The sequence below is a fragment of the Eumetopias jubatus genome, unplaced genomic scaffold (genome assembly GCF_037043125.1).
Source record: "Eumetopias jubatus isolate StellerSeaLion01/CBP00866 unplaced genomic scaffold, mEumJub1_p1.0 scaffold_5, whole genome shotgun sequence".
In the NCBI taxonomy this organism is placed as follows: Eukaryota; Metazoa; Chordata; class Mammalia; order Carnivora; family Otariidae; genus Eumetopias; species Eumetopias jubatus.
The window spans coordinates 102,122,720-102,141,356 of record NW_028274811.1 but is presented as its reverse complement, the minus strand read 5'-3'; the positions used below and the strand labels follow the sequence as shown (position 1 = coordinate 102,141,356).

The following is an 18,637-nucleotide window of genomic DNA, read 5'->3' as shown; positions in this document are numbered from 1 at the left end:
AGTTTGGTGTACTTTTCAACCTCACAATAAAACACTGAACTATACTTCCTCTGGGTCTACTTTAGCTCATCAAAAATCCACCCTGATAGATTTCTGTGGGAAGAAACAAAGATCTTTTTAAGGTCTTCAATCCCATATTTCACATATATTTGTGGAGCCCTAAAAACATTAAGATAAATGGCATTGAGTGCTTTACCTCCCTGTTTCTGCCAGAAGACTAGGAATGGCAGCAAGAAAGAGCACCACATGGAGAATGATTAGATAAAAACCATCTTCCTCTACCTTAAAATCCTCTGCAGGGAGAGAAACAATTCAGGTCACCTCTTAGAAGGGGTTGCCTTACTTGCCTGAGCCAACTCACATGTGAACACTCATTCATACATACTACCAGTGATCTCTTTCAAGCCAAACACTTCTAGATCACTCCAGTGACATGGGGGGTGGGGGGAGGAATATAAGGCTCAATCCAATGCTTGGATTTTTTTAATTCAGTGCAAAACCATTAGAGGCCTAATATCTTTCCTGGGGTCTGCCATAAGATTTGGGAGAAGACAGTAAGTTGGAGATTTAGTTTGAAATACACCTACGCACCTGGCAGAGAAAAACCTTTATGGTCACATAAAAGGATGAGTCCAGTCAGCTCTCAAATCCAGTACAATTCTATGTTATTCCCTCATTTATTCACTAATTCCTTCAACCATTTGCTTACTTACTGTGTTTGACGTCGTAATTGGGCTTGGGAAAGATAGATGAAGGACACGTAATTCCTGCACTCAAGAAGCTCATATTTGATTGATATAAGTAGCTAACATGCATTTGCCATTGTTCTAATACAACAATCCCAGGATAGAGGTATTAATGTTATTATATCCATTTTATAGATGGGACATAATTGAAGCCAGAGAGATTTAACTGTTTTTCTTAGGTCACACAGCTAGGCATGGCAGAGCTGAGATTTGAACCTGCAGGTAGTCTAGCTGTAGAGTGCTCTCAACCACATGACAGGCAACATAGACATGTGTGAAATGCAGTAATGTAGTGCAGCATGGATTTAAGAGTATGGACTCTGGAATTATACCATGAAGGTTTAAATTGCTGGTTATACTACTTATTAACTGTCTGACCTTTGGCAAGACATTTCTCAGTTTCTCTTTCTCTTGTACAATTTGGAGATGATAAAAGGATCTACTTCATGAGCTACTGTGAGATTGAAATAAAAATGCATGTAACCTGCTTAGCAGACTATCTGACATATAAAATTATGTAATAAATATTAGATATTACTATTAATAATAATGATAGAGTTAGTGCAAAGGAGCTACACAACATAAGGAACTCATTTCTGCTTGAAGTATCAGAGAAGGCAGTTTGGAGCTGGACCCCAGACGTGGCACCTTATCTCATTCTATTATACCCCATTATGTTTCCTAAGTAATTCTTTAAGGAGAGCCCGTGCAAAAATTACAACAGTGACTAAAGAGCAAGAAAATATGACTTATACAGAGAAATATAATAATTAAATTAGTAACCAGGCATAATGATAATATCATGGCCAGAAAACAGTAAGAATATAATAATAGACAATGCCTTTATGAAGTATATGGTGATGGCTATAAAACCTTCATATTTACCTAAGTCAATGACAGATTTGATCAAAGGAAATTTAGGTTAGCTTTGCTGAATAAGAATGTTTCTTCTTTATGAATGACTGTCTTTTATCCTTAGAACAGATGACCAAGAGAAATTGTGAGATCTTCTTTCTTAAAGATAGTCTTCTCTGGATAAGTTGATTTAAGGATGACCCTGCAGGGTCAAAATGAATGAGGAAAGCAACCATTTTCCCTGACCAGGGAGCAACAGCGGTGATCGACATTCACCCAAGGAGCTTCAGGGCCCGCATTTATGAAGCCTAGTACATGATCTCCAGAGAAATAATTGTAGCCATAAAATGTAAAAACTAGGGATTGAGTGTAGGGCAAAGAGATTTCTATAGTTATCTGGTCAACCTATTCATATTTCAGATGAAGAGACACGTCTCTTCCAACACAGACATCTTCCAACATAACTTGGAAAACACAAAGTTTAAAATACTTGGAAGGAAAGTGACGGGTTTATAGGGACCTAATGTTCACTACAACTTTGTTGACGTGAATGGTTGCTTTCTAGAGCTGGAGAGAATACATTTCTATTGTTTCTGTCTTCACACTGTCAGTCTGCATGTGACTCAGCTTTTTTAAATGACTTTCGTATCTGTCATTTCATTTTGTCCTCCCGGCATCCTAGGAAATAGTTAAGTAAAGCACTATCATTTTAATCAAACAAATGAGGAAACTGAAGCCAAATAAAGTTAAGCAAAGTATTTACTCTTCAAGTAAACCGAAACCATTTACTAAACAAACCCTCGAAGCTGCTTTATAGAATTATATCCTTGTTTTTTGTCTTTCTTTCTCCTTAATTTTGTATGGTAATGTATCAGAAATATTGTCACATCTAATTTACAAGCTTCCCTGAGGGTTACATGATATGCAAGGATATTTGAATTACAGTTCTTCTAGACTGTTGAATTAGAGGAAAATAATTTAACACGTTTAGTGCATAAGCACTTGATGTCTAGAGATACTCTTTCAATTCAATTTAGGAGATTGATTTTTTTTGTTGTGTTTTTCTTTTATTTTTAAACTATTACAAAATGATTATGATTTTGCTGCCTTTTTTTTCTCCTTATGTGTTTTGTGCCAAAACTTCTTAGATTTTTTTTTTTAATTTAAGAAAATGATTTCAATAGATTTGAAATCCTCCTATTCTTTCTCTAATTTGTTAGGAAGTGATTTATATAACAAATATAATGTGGAATAATAGCTCCTCCAAATTAGTATTCTTTGCAGAATCTTCCTAAAATGTCACATTGTGGACAACAAAAGATGATAATGGAATATGTATAGACACTCATCTTTCTGACATTATATGAAAGATGGAATTTTTTCTTTGAGCTGATGACATTTTGTAAACCACAGTTGAATGAATGGTTAGGAATCATAATAGCATACTCCTGAGAGGGTGAAATGTAACATGGCCATGTCCACACAAGACTACATTTTAGGAGTCCTGGGAAAATTGGTTTTCTGCCTTTTTCTCAAGTTTGAATCACTCCTTTCTTTCAGATGACCTTGGAGTCATCACCCAAAGTATCACAGAAACTGAAAAGAAATTAGTAAATGTTGTATTTCCCCTCCCAAAGAAAGAGTCTCATGGATGTTAATTTGAGTGAGTGCCCTTAAACCTTAGTGCCTCCTTTTCACCATACACAGATGTTGAATACTTAAAATATGTAAAACCTTCTATATTCAAAGAACTGTCCCTCTTTCCAATTAACTTTCAGTTTAATGAGAGGGATATAAGCATATAAGTTAGCTAAAATAAAAAGTATGAGATTTTATTATAAATGTAAACAGAAGCTATAAATAAATTTGAAGTTACTTCCTAGTGATCAGTCAATGGCAATTGTTATCATTATTAACAATTAGCAGTGAAAGCATACTTGTGTGTGTGTGTATGATTTTCTCCTATAAAGAGTAAATGCATTTATTTTACCAATATTTTTATGAATTCTGATTGGAGGGAAAAGAGGAGAAAGTGGAGAAAGGAACTAAAATTTATTTTAAAACTCTTACATAGCATGATCTTAATCAGAGCCCTTATTCTTTATTCTCCCCACAACATACTTCTCACTTTTTTATAGATCAGGAAACTGAGAATCAGAGACTGTAAGCGAGTTACCCAAGTCTATCCAGGAAGAAAATAGCATATCTAAGTTTTGAACCCAAATCCAAACCTAATAAACTTTCCTCTGTAGTGCATTTCTTCCTATTCTGCTATGGACTGAGCCCAACCTATAGATGAACAAAATATTCAGCAATAATAGGTGTCAAGTAGAGAATTTTGTATCAAGATACTGAGATGTGAAAATGTGTGGTAAGACATGAGACACGATACTGAAAAGCATATTAGAGCTGTGACACGGAGAGTCTTAAATCCAGGTAATGGAGAAGTTTGCTTGTCAGTAGATGATACTGGAGACATTGTTGATTGTCACACTGGGGGAGGGCGAAGTGTTTACTAGTGGCATCTAGTGGGTATAGGTCAAGTGAAAAATCCAAAAAACATATAGGACAGCCCCCACAACAAACAACTATCTGGTCTGAAATGTCAATAGTGCTGAGGTTGAGAAACCTTAATGTAGATAATGGGAATCCATTAAGGTATCTTAAGATTTTATGTACACTTTAAAAAGATTACTCTGACATCAAAATTTAGGGAAAACTGGAGTGAGGAAGTGACTGGAGATAAACAAGGCAGTTAACAGATCTACAAAAGAGTTAAGAGCAGTGACCATGAGATAAGAGATAGACTAAGAGATACTGCACAGGAGAAATTAAAATTGTGATCAACTGATTCCTTTCTCTCTCTCTCAGAAGCCCTACTTAACATCCAAGGTTGGATTCTAGGATTTTAGTCTGAGTGAGCAGACAGATGAGAGAGTACCATGAATTTAGAGATGGACTCTAAGGGAAAAAGCAGCACAACTATACATTGGTCATTATATTTTTTTATGGGAAAGGTTAACTAATGTCAGTTTTTGAACACATTTAGTTGATGATGTCAATGAAAAATCAGTATCTCTGAGATGTCCAGTAGGTATTTGGGCATACAGGTTGATTTTAAAGTAATATATATCCCTTAGAGCTGTAGATTTGGCAGCCCTCTAGGTACAAATGATGCGGGGGCAGAGGTGAGAAAGGCAATTCCTGGATAGAGACAAAAAAAAAGGGAGGGGGGGAAGCTGAAAGCAGAACTATACCAGGAACCTCTATGATTACTTTGCAGAAAGATGAAGATTGGGATATTAAGAGATCATGAACAGTTTTAGCCACATTATAGGGCTGAAGGAAGATGGCCATTGGCTGAGATATAAATCCACAGATTGCATAGGGCAAAATTTGGAGTTGAAGGGAAGGACAAAGCTGGAGCAACATGAATACCAAAGAAAGTGATGTTTTCTTAGTAAGAACACACCTATTTCTCTCCTACCCACCCACAGATAGCTCAGTATATATTCAGAATGGATAAAGCTAAAATTTTAAGATTTATAATTGAGAAAATATAACATCAATTTAAAAAAAAACCTCCTATAATTTGGGTTGCATGTCAATCACTTTGGATCTCTAGATGAAATCAGACTTTGATGTATACAAAGACCATGAAGTGTGCCCAGCTAGTCCACTGTTTCCTAGCCCAGGCTAGGAAAAATCTATATTGAAGTGGATTTTCCTTGGCCTCCCTTAAAGAATAGTTTGTGTATCTAGGTGGGACCTGAAGAATTGAATGTTTCAAAACCTTCCCAGGTGATTCTGGTGAAGGTATTCCTCAAAATAAATTTTGAAAATCCCTGGATTCCATCCCACTCTCCTCATTCCAAAGATCAGGCTAAGCTAAATGACTTACCCAGGATCACAGAGCTGCTGAAAGGAAGCGCTGGTGTTAGAGCTGGAATTCCCCTAACTTGGACACCAAAGCTCCTTCATTAGACAGCCTAAATGTCCTCCGCAATGGTAAACTGGGGATTTGGTCTGTTCTAATCCATTGGTATGTGTTGTCAGGATCTCGCATATTGCCTTCAGGGTCATTAAAGCCAATCTGTAAATAGTTGCTCATCTATGTCTCTTAAATGTGTGATATACCAGGATAAGGAGGTAGCAATATCCATGAGATCTCTGGCACCTCAATTTCATACTCAAACCCATTCTGGTGTTTTTACAACGTCTTTTTTCTTTCCTGGATAAACATTTTCTCTTCAGGAACCAGATGTCACATGGAGACAGGATATGTCTTAAGTCTAGGTTTTTGCTACTGATGGAAAAATCCAGAGATAACTTCTTTTCAAGGTCAAATTGCTCACCTTACTGTCTGTTTCACCCTCTAGGAGAATATGTTGTTATGACCACTCATTTCCACCTGAAGAGAAAGATTGGCTATTTTGTTATTCAAACATACCTGCCATGCATAATGACAGTCATTCTCTCCCAAGTCTCGTTCTGGCTCAACAGAGAGTCTGTACCAGCGAGGACTGTCTTTGGTAAGTGCCAATCAGGACATGCAGGCAAGGGTCTGGGGAGCAAGTTATATCATCCTGATGATGTTGCGAATGGAATGAAAAAATAACTGTACATTAAAATCTGAAGTTAGCACAATAGAAAGGTTCAAAGAATTACCATTCTCATTATGGTGTGATTTTAAAAAACTCTTTAAATTGCAAGCTGTTTTAATGTATGTAAATAGATGCATGTGAATATCAACTAGGCACATGCTATGTTTAATACTCTTTACTATGGAATAAAAAGCCTTAAGAGGCTTATAATCTAAACTAAAGATTATTCATGTGCAGAGATCCCTATGGTATCATTCTTCAAGAATAGGCAAGGTATGGAAAATCAGTTATCTCAGGAAAAAAGCAAGACTTTGCTACAAGTGCCCAGAAAAGAGTTTTTTCTTCTGAACTTAGCAAAGTGCTTCCAGGTTGGAAACCACCAAATCTTTGCTCTGACAGTAGCCTAGAAACACAGGTATATTAAGATCCAGAATGAGGGTGCCTGGGTGGCTCAAATGGTTAAGCATCTGCCTTCAGCTCAGGTCATGATCCCAGGACCCTGGGATCAAGTCCTGCATTGGGCTCCCTGCTCCTTGGGAGCCTGCTTCTCCCTCTGCCTCTCTCTCTCTCTCTCTCTCTCTCTCTCTCGTCTCTCATGAATAAATAAATAAAATCTTTAAAAAAAAAAAGATCCAGAATGATTCCAGCCGCAGAGCACAAGAGTAGTTCATTTCAAACTTCTTTTATTACCATTTGTTAATATTAACTAGTGTTGAAGCCACTTACTAGAACTGAAGATTGAACTCTTGTCAAGATGCTTATTTATAGATGTATATTCACTGGAATTTCAGAAAAATAGAATAGAGAACATATTTTATGTTTTATGTTTATTTTTGTAGAATGAATAATAGTACTAGGTGAAAAAGATTTTTTTAAATGCTCACTCTTCCCCCTTCTTACCCTAATAAATCCTACCCTTCCCGTTTGAAAATTCTCTAAAGCATTTTGGAATGTTTTATAAGTCAAAAACCTTAGTCTTAACATTTTCAACAATCTGATATCTCAGCCAACTTATGCCCTTTTGGTGAACATAACTACATATCTGTAAACTCAATTGTGGCAAGTATTTCCGTGTATCAAGTTATATATTTCAATGTTTTAAGTTCAGTACAATCACAAATACAATTTCCCAAGACCTTTAGCCTTTTAACATTTATTTAGAACACATGTTTCTATTGTTTTTAGTCTCAACTCGAACATTCCTCCCTGCTGGGTGAGATGCCTGAGAGGGTCACAGCTATTTAAAGAAAAAATACACAAAGGAAAAAGAAAAAAAAAAGTACTTTGTAACAGTTTATTATAAGGCATCAAGAATGCAACATAGCTGAAGCCTCTTTTATGTCATCAAAGGTCATCTTCTTGCTGGTGCCTGTTCTCTGTCATTTAGAGGCAATGTGATCATGTAATTTTGTTGCCAGATAGATCAAAGTTTTAGGTTCAATCTTCATTTTTTTTTTAAGATTTAGTTGCCTATAAAATGAGAATGCAATTAAAGTAAAATAGTGCTGTTTAAAAGATTGAGAAGAATAAAAATATGTCAATTGTCAGGTTGAATTCTTGGAACTCGATATATGCTCAATCCATTTTTGTTCTTTTCCCTGTCCCTCTAGCAGGAATTGTAAGACCACACACACACACACACACACACACACACACACACACACACACACACACCTCTCCTTATGCCCTTCTTAATTTATGGATGCATTTGGTTTAAGAACACACATTCCCAAATTACTTCTGACAGTTGCCTACATGAACCAAAATTTGAGAAAAAAATGGAATTCACTATAGCAGAGGTTTATTAACAAGGACTGAAGTTGTCAGTAATAATAGCCATTAACTTTGTTCAATGCTGAACACTTTATTACAGTAGTTTATTTAATACTCATAATAGCCCTCTGAGTTAGACTTATTAATTTGCAAAGAAATATTTTTTTTTAAGAAAACCAACAGAAGTTCAGAATTGTGAGACAATTTTCCCAAGGTCATTCAGCAATTAAAGAGCTGGGACTTGAAACTGGGTTGTTCTGTTCCTCAAATACCGACACTTAATTACCTTGCTCTTTGCTCAAGTTAATATTGATATGTAAATTTAAGAGCTGTTTACCAGCCACTATTTCTTAAAGCGTTTGTTGGTTACATAATACAGATAATGCCCCAGAACTTTCTGTAACATCTCCAAAGTTTAAAGTAAGTCTATTCCCTTTTTTTATCTGTGACCGTGTATCAAAAATATGATTCAATAAAAGTCTCTGTGTTTCTTCTTACTCTTATCACTTCCTAACATAGTTACAAAGATCATCTACCTTAAAATTCATGGAAAACTAGGGAATATTGGATGTTTTAAAGCAGCTATGAAAAATTAACCACCTACCAGCTGTGTGATACTGCTGATTCTCTAAAAGTTAATCAAAAGGGGTAATCATGGATATGAGTTTTAAACACATCGGATGACAATATCTTCCATAGCAATAATTTATCATCTTTAAAACGTTTTACATATTGTTACATTTAATCCTCAAATAATCTTGTGAATTACTGCAGAAATTTCTCTTAGAATTTCAGCAATGATATATAATTGAGAGAATGAAATCTAAATCACCCCTCTTACAGATATGGAGACTGAGGTCCCTAGAAGTGAATTTGCCTATGCGGCCATTGAGCTAGTAAGTGGTGAGTCTGGGACCAGTCACGGAAAAAGGTTTGAAGTTTTTCCATACCGTGCAGCCTGCTGGGTTACTGTGAATTTTTTAATGCCCTTTCAAATGGCTTAAAATGTATCTTATAATATTAGATCATACTGCATTACGTATACTAATTATCTAAATAAGCTAAAAACAACTGACTTGAAAACCGCTTTGAATATTGGTAACTTTAATCACTAAGGATGGATGTGCAAACCAAGGGCAGATGAGGCAGCATTAACAGAGAAAGGGAAAGATTGTGGACATCTAAATCAGGCAAGCTTGTGCTCAAATGTTTGTTTTGTCACTTCTGTGCCGTGTGCCCTCAAGCAAGTGACATGCAACACATTTCAGGAGTTTCTTCAAAAAAGGAGCTGTATCAGAATTAGGAGGGAAAGATAGTTTAAAAGTAGAAGAGTTTGTAACAAAATATTACCCTAAAATAAATAATTAATATTACCCTAAAATAATAATTAAAATAAGTTTGTAACAAAATATTACCCTAAAATAAATTAATTAATTAAAAGTAATGTAACAAAATATTATCCTAAAATAATTCAATTATCTATCAGTGATTAACAAGAAGCTGTTGACTTCTTGGTTTATACATTTAGGATATGCAGATAGAATATTAAACAGGGCTGAGGATCCAGCAGTTTCTTGTGGATCAGAGACAACGAAGATCATTGCTTTCTGTTTCAAAAAGTTGGGGACAGTGAGACAGTATTACTTCCTTTCCTGCCCAGGACACCTTGTTCAAGGCACCCAATTAAAGCAATTCATGCTGTTATTAACAGCTTCCCAATAGCAGAGCAGTTTATCCCTCCAAGAGATCCCCCTCAATACTGCCGCACTGTGAACTGCCAACTACAATAGGGGTTAAATTAAAACTCATCCATCCCAAACCAAAGCGGGATGAACTAAAAAACACAATGTATCTGTGGTCCTACTGGTTTCCCTTTGCCCTAGTAGGCTGACCTCCAGTGATCAAATTTTGTAGTGTGAACCTACAGATTCACTTAATTTCTTCCTTTACAGGAGTAACAACTGTGCTCACTATGACAACTTTGAGCATCAGTGCCAGAAATTCTCTTCCTAAGGTGGCTTACGCCACTGCTATGGATTGGTTCATTGCAGTGTGCTACGCCTTTGTGTTCTCAGCTCTGATCGAGTTTGCCACGGTCAATTATTTCACCAAGAGAGGTTATGCATGGGATGGCAAAAGTGTGGTTCCAGAAAAGGTAAGTACTTCAGTATCCCCCATGATCTGTCACTGGTATGTCTTATTAAACCTGTGAGATGGCATTTTTGGACTTTGGGGAATGGATGAAGAATGCAGACACAGTAATGAGGATTCTCTGTTTCTTGTATCATAAGTGACTGTCTGCTGTGGTAATTTTGGTAGTGCTAAAGAGAGAGGTTGTTTAAGTGAGCCGATGTGCAAAGTAGAGTGAAGGAGATAAAAGAGGGACAAAGGTAAACATTTCTACTCAAATATGCTTTCCTGTGGTCTCTATTGATTTGAGAACAGTTTTAATCAACTTGACATTAGGAGCAAATAAATTTATGCCATTTATAATTTGGACTTAAAAATCACAGTCTTTTGGTTGTTTTCTGAGCCTAATCACTTTGGTCATAAATACCATTAACTCTAATGCCTCGACTGAATTTAGTTTACAAAATGTATTATCTCCAATTTTCAGTGAAGTAAAGGACAGGAAATATATTTCCTTTCCAAATTAGGTTTGCTTTAAGGATCATACACAAATCACAGAAAAATCCTTCATTGTAGAAAATTATCAAGTCAAGCTCATTACCGTTTTCCTAAATTAGAACCTATTTTAGAGCGTATTTTAAAGCACATGAGGCGAGGATATTTCTACTTGTATGGCTTGAAGGAAAAATATGTCAAAATGCAAGCGAGCCTTGGAATGGTGGAAAGAAGTCGAAGTCAGAGACACAGAGATTGTAGGGTGTCTAGAAATAATCTAGGAGGAATCACTCTATAGCAGCTTTTTCCCAAAAGTCTATTCCTCCGAGTACTAGTATCATGAGATAGTCTCTAAGAATAAAGTTCTGTGGTTGAATACACTTGAATAATGCTGCATATTATATCACAGAGTCACGGGATACTCAAGAATATGAAAGAGTCTATTGTAAAGAAATTTACTTAATGGTGTTTCCCTCATAGCTCCATGGATGTACTAGAAAGGAAAATGCTTTGTGGTGGAAACATCTACCTTATTTAGACTAATTTAAGGGGCGCCTGGGTGGCTCGGTTGTTAAGCGTCTGCCTTTGGCTCAGGTCATGGTCTCGGGGTCCTGGAATCGAGCCCCGCATCGGGCTCCCTGCTCCGCGGGAAGTCTGCTTCTCCCTCTCCCACTCCCCCTGCTTGTGTTTCTTCTCTCTCTGTGTCTCTCTCTTTCTGTCAAAATAAATAAATAAAAATCTTTAAAAAAAAAATAAACTAATTTAAAGTGTTACTGATTATAAGATGAGCTATTAATATATGCATAAGTAGGAAAGAAAAGATTTTGCCAAGTAAAAGCTCTTTTAGATTTACCTCTCAGGCACAGATGAGTCAGCTGAACACCCCAGTGATCTCCTACACAAGTGAAAGCAAAAGAAGGTCTGTATAGAATGCACTATGGCAGCCAACAGAACCCTAACCAGGCCCTCAAAATTCACTTGCCTTGAAACGTGCTTGCCAAGTATAAAAAAAAAAAAAATCTGAATTTGCAAACCAAGGACCTTGGCTCAGGTTCAGGAGAGAGAAGGGACAAGACAAAGGGATTGCATTTACCGGTTGGAGAGAGGAGTAAGGAGGAGTAAAAGAGTGAGGACAGAGTGATTGTCAGATACTTACTTTAGACATTGATGGTCTCCATTTGTCCTAGAACAGAAGAGCATCCCAAAGAAGAGAGAGCCAAACATGGGGAATAGTTAATCATAAGACACTACCAAGTATAAGACATAACCCAGAGTCATAGATGTGAACATTTTTAAATTTGTATCTTAGAATCACTAAAATAGTCTGCTAAAGGGCTTCAGAATTAATGATCTGTAAACGTGGGTGATATACAACTGAAAAGTGATATGCCAACATTGGGAACAATTGCTTTTCTATCTGAATACTCTCTTTGTTGCAAGAGGCCAGTGTCTTTCTGATTCTGTCTCATCAGTATCAGTTGTTAATGACTTGTTAGTTGAACTTGGTCCAGAAAACATAGAATTTGTGTTGAGGCATTGGTTGAGCTCAAAGTTCAGTTATTTATCTCTGTCTGACCCTGTATTTGGAAATACTCTGATCTCTATCAATCTACAGTCCATGTTATTCAGTATACAAATATAGATATAGAGTCGTATCTTATCTATATAAATATATACATATATCAGTAATTCATCTATAGCCATCATCCAAATGAGAAAGATAATATTTTCTGTAAATTATCTATGCCTCTGTAAAAATCTTCCCTAGGGCTTTGCCAGTTTGATTGGCTTTTTACAGGGAGTGTGAGCACTCCAGGTCTCATTTTGACATTTAGAGAGAATTAATAAAATATATTTTCTATGACCAGGTGAGTGTTTTCAGGAGAATTAAATTTTCAATCTCTAACATGGTATAACTTGAAAATAAAAAGAAAAGTTCTCTAAGTCATCGCATTATCAACTGAGCATTCAGGAGCCTGCTTAAGATCCATTTTCATATGGTAAATTGCTAAAAGAAATATCAGTTTCTTACAAATCAAAACCTCAATGAGATACCACCTCACACCAGTCAGAATGGCTAAAATTAACAAGTCAGGAAACGACAGATGTTGGCGGGGATGTGGAGAAAGGGGAACCCTCCTACACTGTTGGTGGGAATGCAAGCTGGTGCAGCCACTCTGGAAAACAGTATGGAGGTTCCTCAAAAATTTGAAAATAGAGCTGCTGTATGACCCAGCAATTGCACTCCTGGGTATTTACCCCAAAGATACAAATGTAGTGATCTGAAGGGGCACGTGCACCCCAATGTTTATAGCAGCAAAGTCCACAATAATCAACTATGGAAAGAGCCTAGATGTCTATCAACAGATGAATGGATAAAGAAAATGTGGTATATATATATATATATATATATATATATATATATATATACACACACACACACACACACACACACACACACACACACACACACACACATATATATATACACAATGGAATATTATGCAGCCCCATCAAAAAACACAAAATCTTGCCATTTGCAATGATGTGGATGGAACTTGAAGGTATTATACTAAGCAAAATAAGTCAATCAGACAAAGACAACTATCATATGATCTTACTGATTTGAGGAATTTGAGAAACAGAACAGAGGATCATAAGGGAAGGGAGGGAAAAATGAAACAAGACAAAACCAGAGAGGGAGACAAACCATAAGAGACTCTTAATCTCAGGAAACAAACCGAGGGTTGCTGGAGTGGTGGGGGTGGGAGGGATGGGGAGGCTGGGTGATGGACATTGGGGAGGGTATGTGCTATGGTGAGCTCTATGAATTGAGTAAGACTGATGAATCACAGACCTGTACCCCTGGAACAAATAATACATTATATGTTAATAAAAAAAGAAATACCAATTTCTTAAAGAATGTAGGGAGCTCAACATTCTTGAAAATTAAAAAAAAAAGATTATTAAGTATTCTTTCCTGATAAGCCAACCAGATATGTCTCAATATTTTATTCAACATGATGTTGCAAATAAAATCACTTAACTTGAGAAACTTAGTACTGGAGTATTATAATTTGGCACTGGGAGAAATGAAATCTATCAAAAATATAAACTCTTCTCCAAGAATTATTCCTGCTGCAGGTTACTCGTTTCAGTTTATCTAACAGGGTGTCTTTCACTCAACAACTTTTGATTAGATTGGAACCCATTGCCTCTCTTCCACAATAGAGTACATATACTTTTTTTTTTTTTAAAGATTTTATTTATTTGATAGAGAGAGACACAGCGAGAGAGGGAACACAAGCAGGGGGAGCAGGAGAGGGAGAGGGAGAAGCAGGCTTCCCGCGGAGCAGGGAGCCCGATGCAGGGCTTGATCCCAGGACCCTGGGATCATGACCTGAGCCGAAGGCAGACGCTTAACGACTGTCACCCAGGCACCCCAGCAGTTCCTGAACTCTTAACAAACAGGCGCCCGAGTACATATACATTTTATCTAAAGGACATGCATGCTTTTTCATGTATTCTGCAATGTTAGAACTCTTATTTTTTAAGAAATGAACTAATACAAATTTGGGCTGGCTATTTAACGGTGTTGAAATAATCAACCATATCTCCTTTTTTATTCTAGTATAGATGATACAAAATGTTACATTAGTTTCAGATGTACAACCTAGTGATTCCACAACTCTATGCATTAATGCTATGCTCACCACAAATGTAGCTACCAAGGGTCACAATCCAATGCTGTTATGATACCATTGACTATATTCCCGATGCTGTGCCTTTTATTCCCATGATGTACTCACTCCATAACTAGAAGCCAGTATTTCCCACTGCCCTTTACCCATTTTGCCCATCCACCCCCTTGTCCTCCGCTCTGGCAACCAACAATTTGTTCTCTGTATTTATGGTCTGTTTCTGCTTTGTGTTTGTTTATTCATTTGTTTTGTTTTTTAGATTCCATATATAAGTGAAATCATATATATGGTGTTAGTCTTTCCCTGCATAACTTACTAAACCATATCTATTTTTGACCTGTAGTCATTTTGACATTGAAAGAATCACTGTTACTTGTTTTATTTTTGTACAAATAATTATGGAAATTTCTGTCACTCTTCATAAAGCTTAACCAAATCTGTATTCACTATAAAATAGGAGTACACTTGGAGTAAGTGGCCTTATTTTTAATGATGTAATACTAGAAAGAAAAAATTCTGAGCTCTTTGTCATTGTCTTAATGTAATTCTTAAGGATTCGGAGAGGGGAGGAAAAAGTAGCAGATAGGTTACAGGGCTGGATAAAGAAATTAACCTGTTAAAATACCTGACTAGCGTGCCTTGTGAAAAGCAGCAGGTCTTCTGGTAGTAAGATTTTATTCTGATTCAATAATAAAAATACAAATTATTCAGAGAGCATTGAGTCTGGTTGGTCAGGTTTAGCTGCTCATCAGTATTCTCTGCATACCCTTTTGCAGTATCAGTAACCAGACTCTGCTCCTGAGGAATTTTGATTCAAAATATGGATTGTGCCCAAGATATTTGCCCTTTAAAATTTTTTAACTAGTGATTTAATGAGCACAAAAGAATGAGAACTACTCTTCTACATTAATGCTGTCCAGCAGAAATACATGAGACACAAATGTGAGCCATATATATAATTTAAAATTTTCTAATAGCCTTATTTAAAAAGTACAAACCAGTGAAACTAATTTTTTTTTCTTTTTTGACTTTTTATTTAATTTCTAGTTAGTTAACATACAGTATGGTGTTAGTTTCAGATGTTGAATTAGTGACTTAATAATATGATTTAACCAATATATCAAAAATATTATATTTACAATGTGTAAACAATAAAAAACACTATTAAAGAGATATTGCATTCTTTTTTCTTTTTTTTATAGTAGACCTTCAGAATCCTATACATATTTTATACTTACACACTAGCCACATTTCAAGTACTCAGTAGTCGTAAGTGGCTAGTGGCAACTGAATCAGACCACATAGCTGTAAACAATGATCCACTTCAGTTTTTAGAAATTTCTATATGACAGAAACCCCAAGAAATGCTGCGGGTTGAGACTCATTGCACAGATAGCATGGACAAGCAGCTGACACTGAATAAGAATTGACTTCAGGATACCCTGAATAACTCTGCTTTATCATTTGCCCACTTGCAACATAGGGAGAAGGAGCAAATAATAATTGGCTCAGCATCTTACTGCTGCAAAACAAACCACTCCAAAACTTAGTGCCTTAAAGTAACCACCAGGCACTTGGGGCTGGGAACAACCTGGTGGTACTTAAGGTTAGTAGACCGTGGGCTCAGTAACATGGTTGCAGTACATGAAAGACTCCACCAGGGGGGAGAGAATCCACGATGGCCTCTCATTCGTCTGGGGCCTGATAACTGGCGGGCCCTCTCTACTGCACATGATCTCTGGTCACCCAGTTTTCTAGTCCAGGCTTCTTCATGAGGCAGTAATATGTTTCTAGAGGGTAAAGGCTGAGGCTATAAAGCTTCTTGAGGATAGGCTCCTAAACTGGCATCACATCACTCCACCTCCTGATTGGAAAGCCTGGAAAATACTGTGCATTTTTTTTCCAGCTTTATTGAGATACGTGACACATGACATTGTGTAAGTTTGAGGCATACAGTGTGGTTCATATGATACATTTATATGTTGTGAAGCGATTACTGCCATAGCATCAGTTGTCATCTGCATCCTGTCACAAAGTTACCATTTCTTTTTTTGTGGTGAGAATGTTTAAGACCTAGTCTTGGCAACACTCACGTCTAGGATATGTATTATTAGCTGTAAACACTGTGCTGTACAGTAGATGCCCAAATTTGTCAATTTTATAACTGGGCATTTGTGTCTGCATTTTTCTTTTGTCTCAATAATATAGTCATACATTACATTTCTCACGTTTTAAACAAAGCATAGGTTTGGGTTCCAAAGTAAAGTTCACTTTGCTCAACAACTTATAAACTTCCTTCCCACAGTTTACTGAACAAAATGCTTTTACTCTTTCCTTCTATAGCCAAAGAAAGTGAAGGATCCTCTCATTAAGAAAAACAATACTTATGCACCAACAGCAACCAGCTACACCCCCAATTTGGCCAGGGGTGACCCCGGCTTAGCCACGATTGCTAAAAGTGCAACCATAGAACCAAAAGAAGTCAAGCCGGAAACAAAACCACCAGAACCCAAGAAAACCTTTAACAGTGTCAGCAAAATTGACCGACTGTCAAGAATAGCTTTCCCGCTGCTATTTGGAATCTTTAACTTGGTCTATTGGGCTACATATTTAAACAGAGAGCCTCAGCTAAAAGCCCCCACCCCACATCAATAGGTCCTTTCATTCACATTCTGTTGTTCAGTCCTCCGCACTGGGAATTGCTTTCTGTTCTCAACGCAGTGATTTCTACCTGCTTTATTGCCTCTGTCTTAAAGAATTTGAAGGTTTCCTTATTCCATAATTCATACAAGAACAACAGACCCCTGTCCAGCAGTCCAGAGCAAAGCAGAGCATACAGCTGAGAGACAGGATTCTGAGAGAGGAAGCAAGAGAGAAAAGTCACGACAGAAGGAGACAGAATGAAAGAGAGGAAAGGTTGGGGGAGTAGGTCCAGGCTATGAAGAAAAGTAGAAGGAAAATAAAACTTTTAACTCTATAACTCCCAGGTCATTTGTAGATATATATTTCCAAATATTCTAAAAAAAAGATACTGTATATGTCAAAAATATTTTTATGTGGAGGTGTTTCAAGGAATAAATTATAAATGTTTATTGAAAGAAATTTTAAAAATCTATGTCTTTATTGCACAGACTGCAGTGTACTTTACATTTTGTTTTGTTTTTTAAACTGATGTATAGCTTTAACGCTTTGTTTCCAAAGCTAAAGATCCCCAATTTTTTCTCCGTTTAAAAATGGCTAATGCATTATTCTGTTGTTAAAGGATATTTTAAAATTCATGGAAATTGCATAGGCAAACGTGCAGTTCCTTACCGTTAAGCACATTTAATCCAAAAGAGAGAAATGCTTTAAATAGGTTACTTCACCATCATCTGAGCTTTTATCACTAGATTCAATGAGGAATCATTTTAACAGAGACATACACTCAATAAAAACTAAATACTAAAAAAAAAAAAAAAAACAATTAAAAAATATTCCCTTTGCCACCCTGTCTATATCCAGATAGCACATGGGTCCAATAATCATTTGATTCTCATTATGAAAAGATGTTTTTAGAGGGGCAAACATATTTTGCAAGCTCTAGAATTGTTGAATGTATTATTTTATATAACAGTACATTAAAAGCTTTAGATTGAAATTTATGACTAGTAAGCAAATATAGAATATAGAAATTATGTATGTAAATATACGGCATGAGATTGTACATTTTTTACTTTTTTAAAGTTGTGTTCTTAAAATATTGTGTAGGACTCACCGCTCTTAGCTGTTAGAATGTTGTAAAGTGCTATGGAAATACCTTAGAGCCTGCATTAAAAACAGAACAGCCTGTGGGAATCAGATGGAATTTAAAATAGACGGGTATAAATTCTGCTTATATAGAGAAAGCTTATAATTTCAAACTATCGTCCGGTGTACAGTAGTAAATCACTTGCTCTCTGCTCAAGTCATGCCAGATTTCCCTATTTGAGGCTCTTGTAAAATACAAAGAAAATGGAAAATCATTAGTTGGAGCTAGAAAATCAACTGTATATTATTGCTATAATTGCTGATACCAACTATCTCAATAAGTGTTATACCATATGTAGCATTAAATATAAAAACACATGAAAGAATGTACAGGAAATAGCTTTTATTGAGTAACATTATTACATTTCATTTATACTGTAGCAATATATTTGTAGGTATACTATGTAAGGGCTTTAACTACAAGAGGTCCATTAATACTCCCTATAAAAATTCTGGTCTGTTTCATTACTTCCCAGATGTTTTAGAGATGAATATTTATGCAGAAGGTATTTTTGAAGTCTCCTTTTGTCTGATAGAATTTCAGAGA

General features: G+C 36.3%; 1 protein-coding gene across 1 annotated transcript in view; it reads left to right on the top strand.

The window, feature by feature from the left end:
- Nucleotides 1-16,959, top strand: part of GABRA1 (gamma-aminobutyric acid type A receptor subunit alpha1) — a 55,924-nt gene extending 38,965 nt beyond the window's left edge. The window contains exons 8-10 of the mRNA XM_028106635.2: nt 5,981-6,133; nt 9,931-10,133; nt 16,648-16,959. Of these exons, the coding sequence (XP_027962436.1) occupies nt 5,981-6,133; nt 9,931-10,133; nt 16,648-16,959 (668 nt within the window). The remainder of the gene's footprint in view (nt 1-5,980; nt 6,134-9,930; nt 10,134-16,647) is intronic.
- Nucleotides 16,960-18,637: the final 1,678 nt, after the last annotated feature.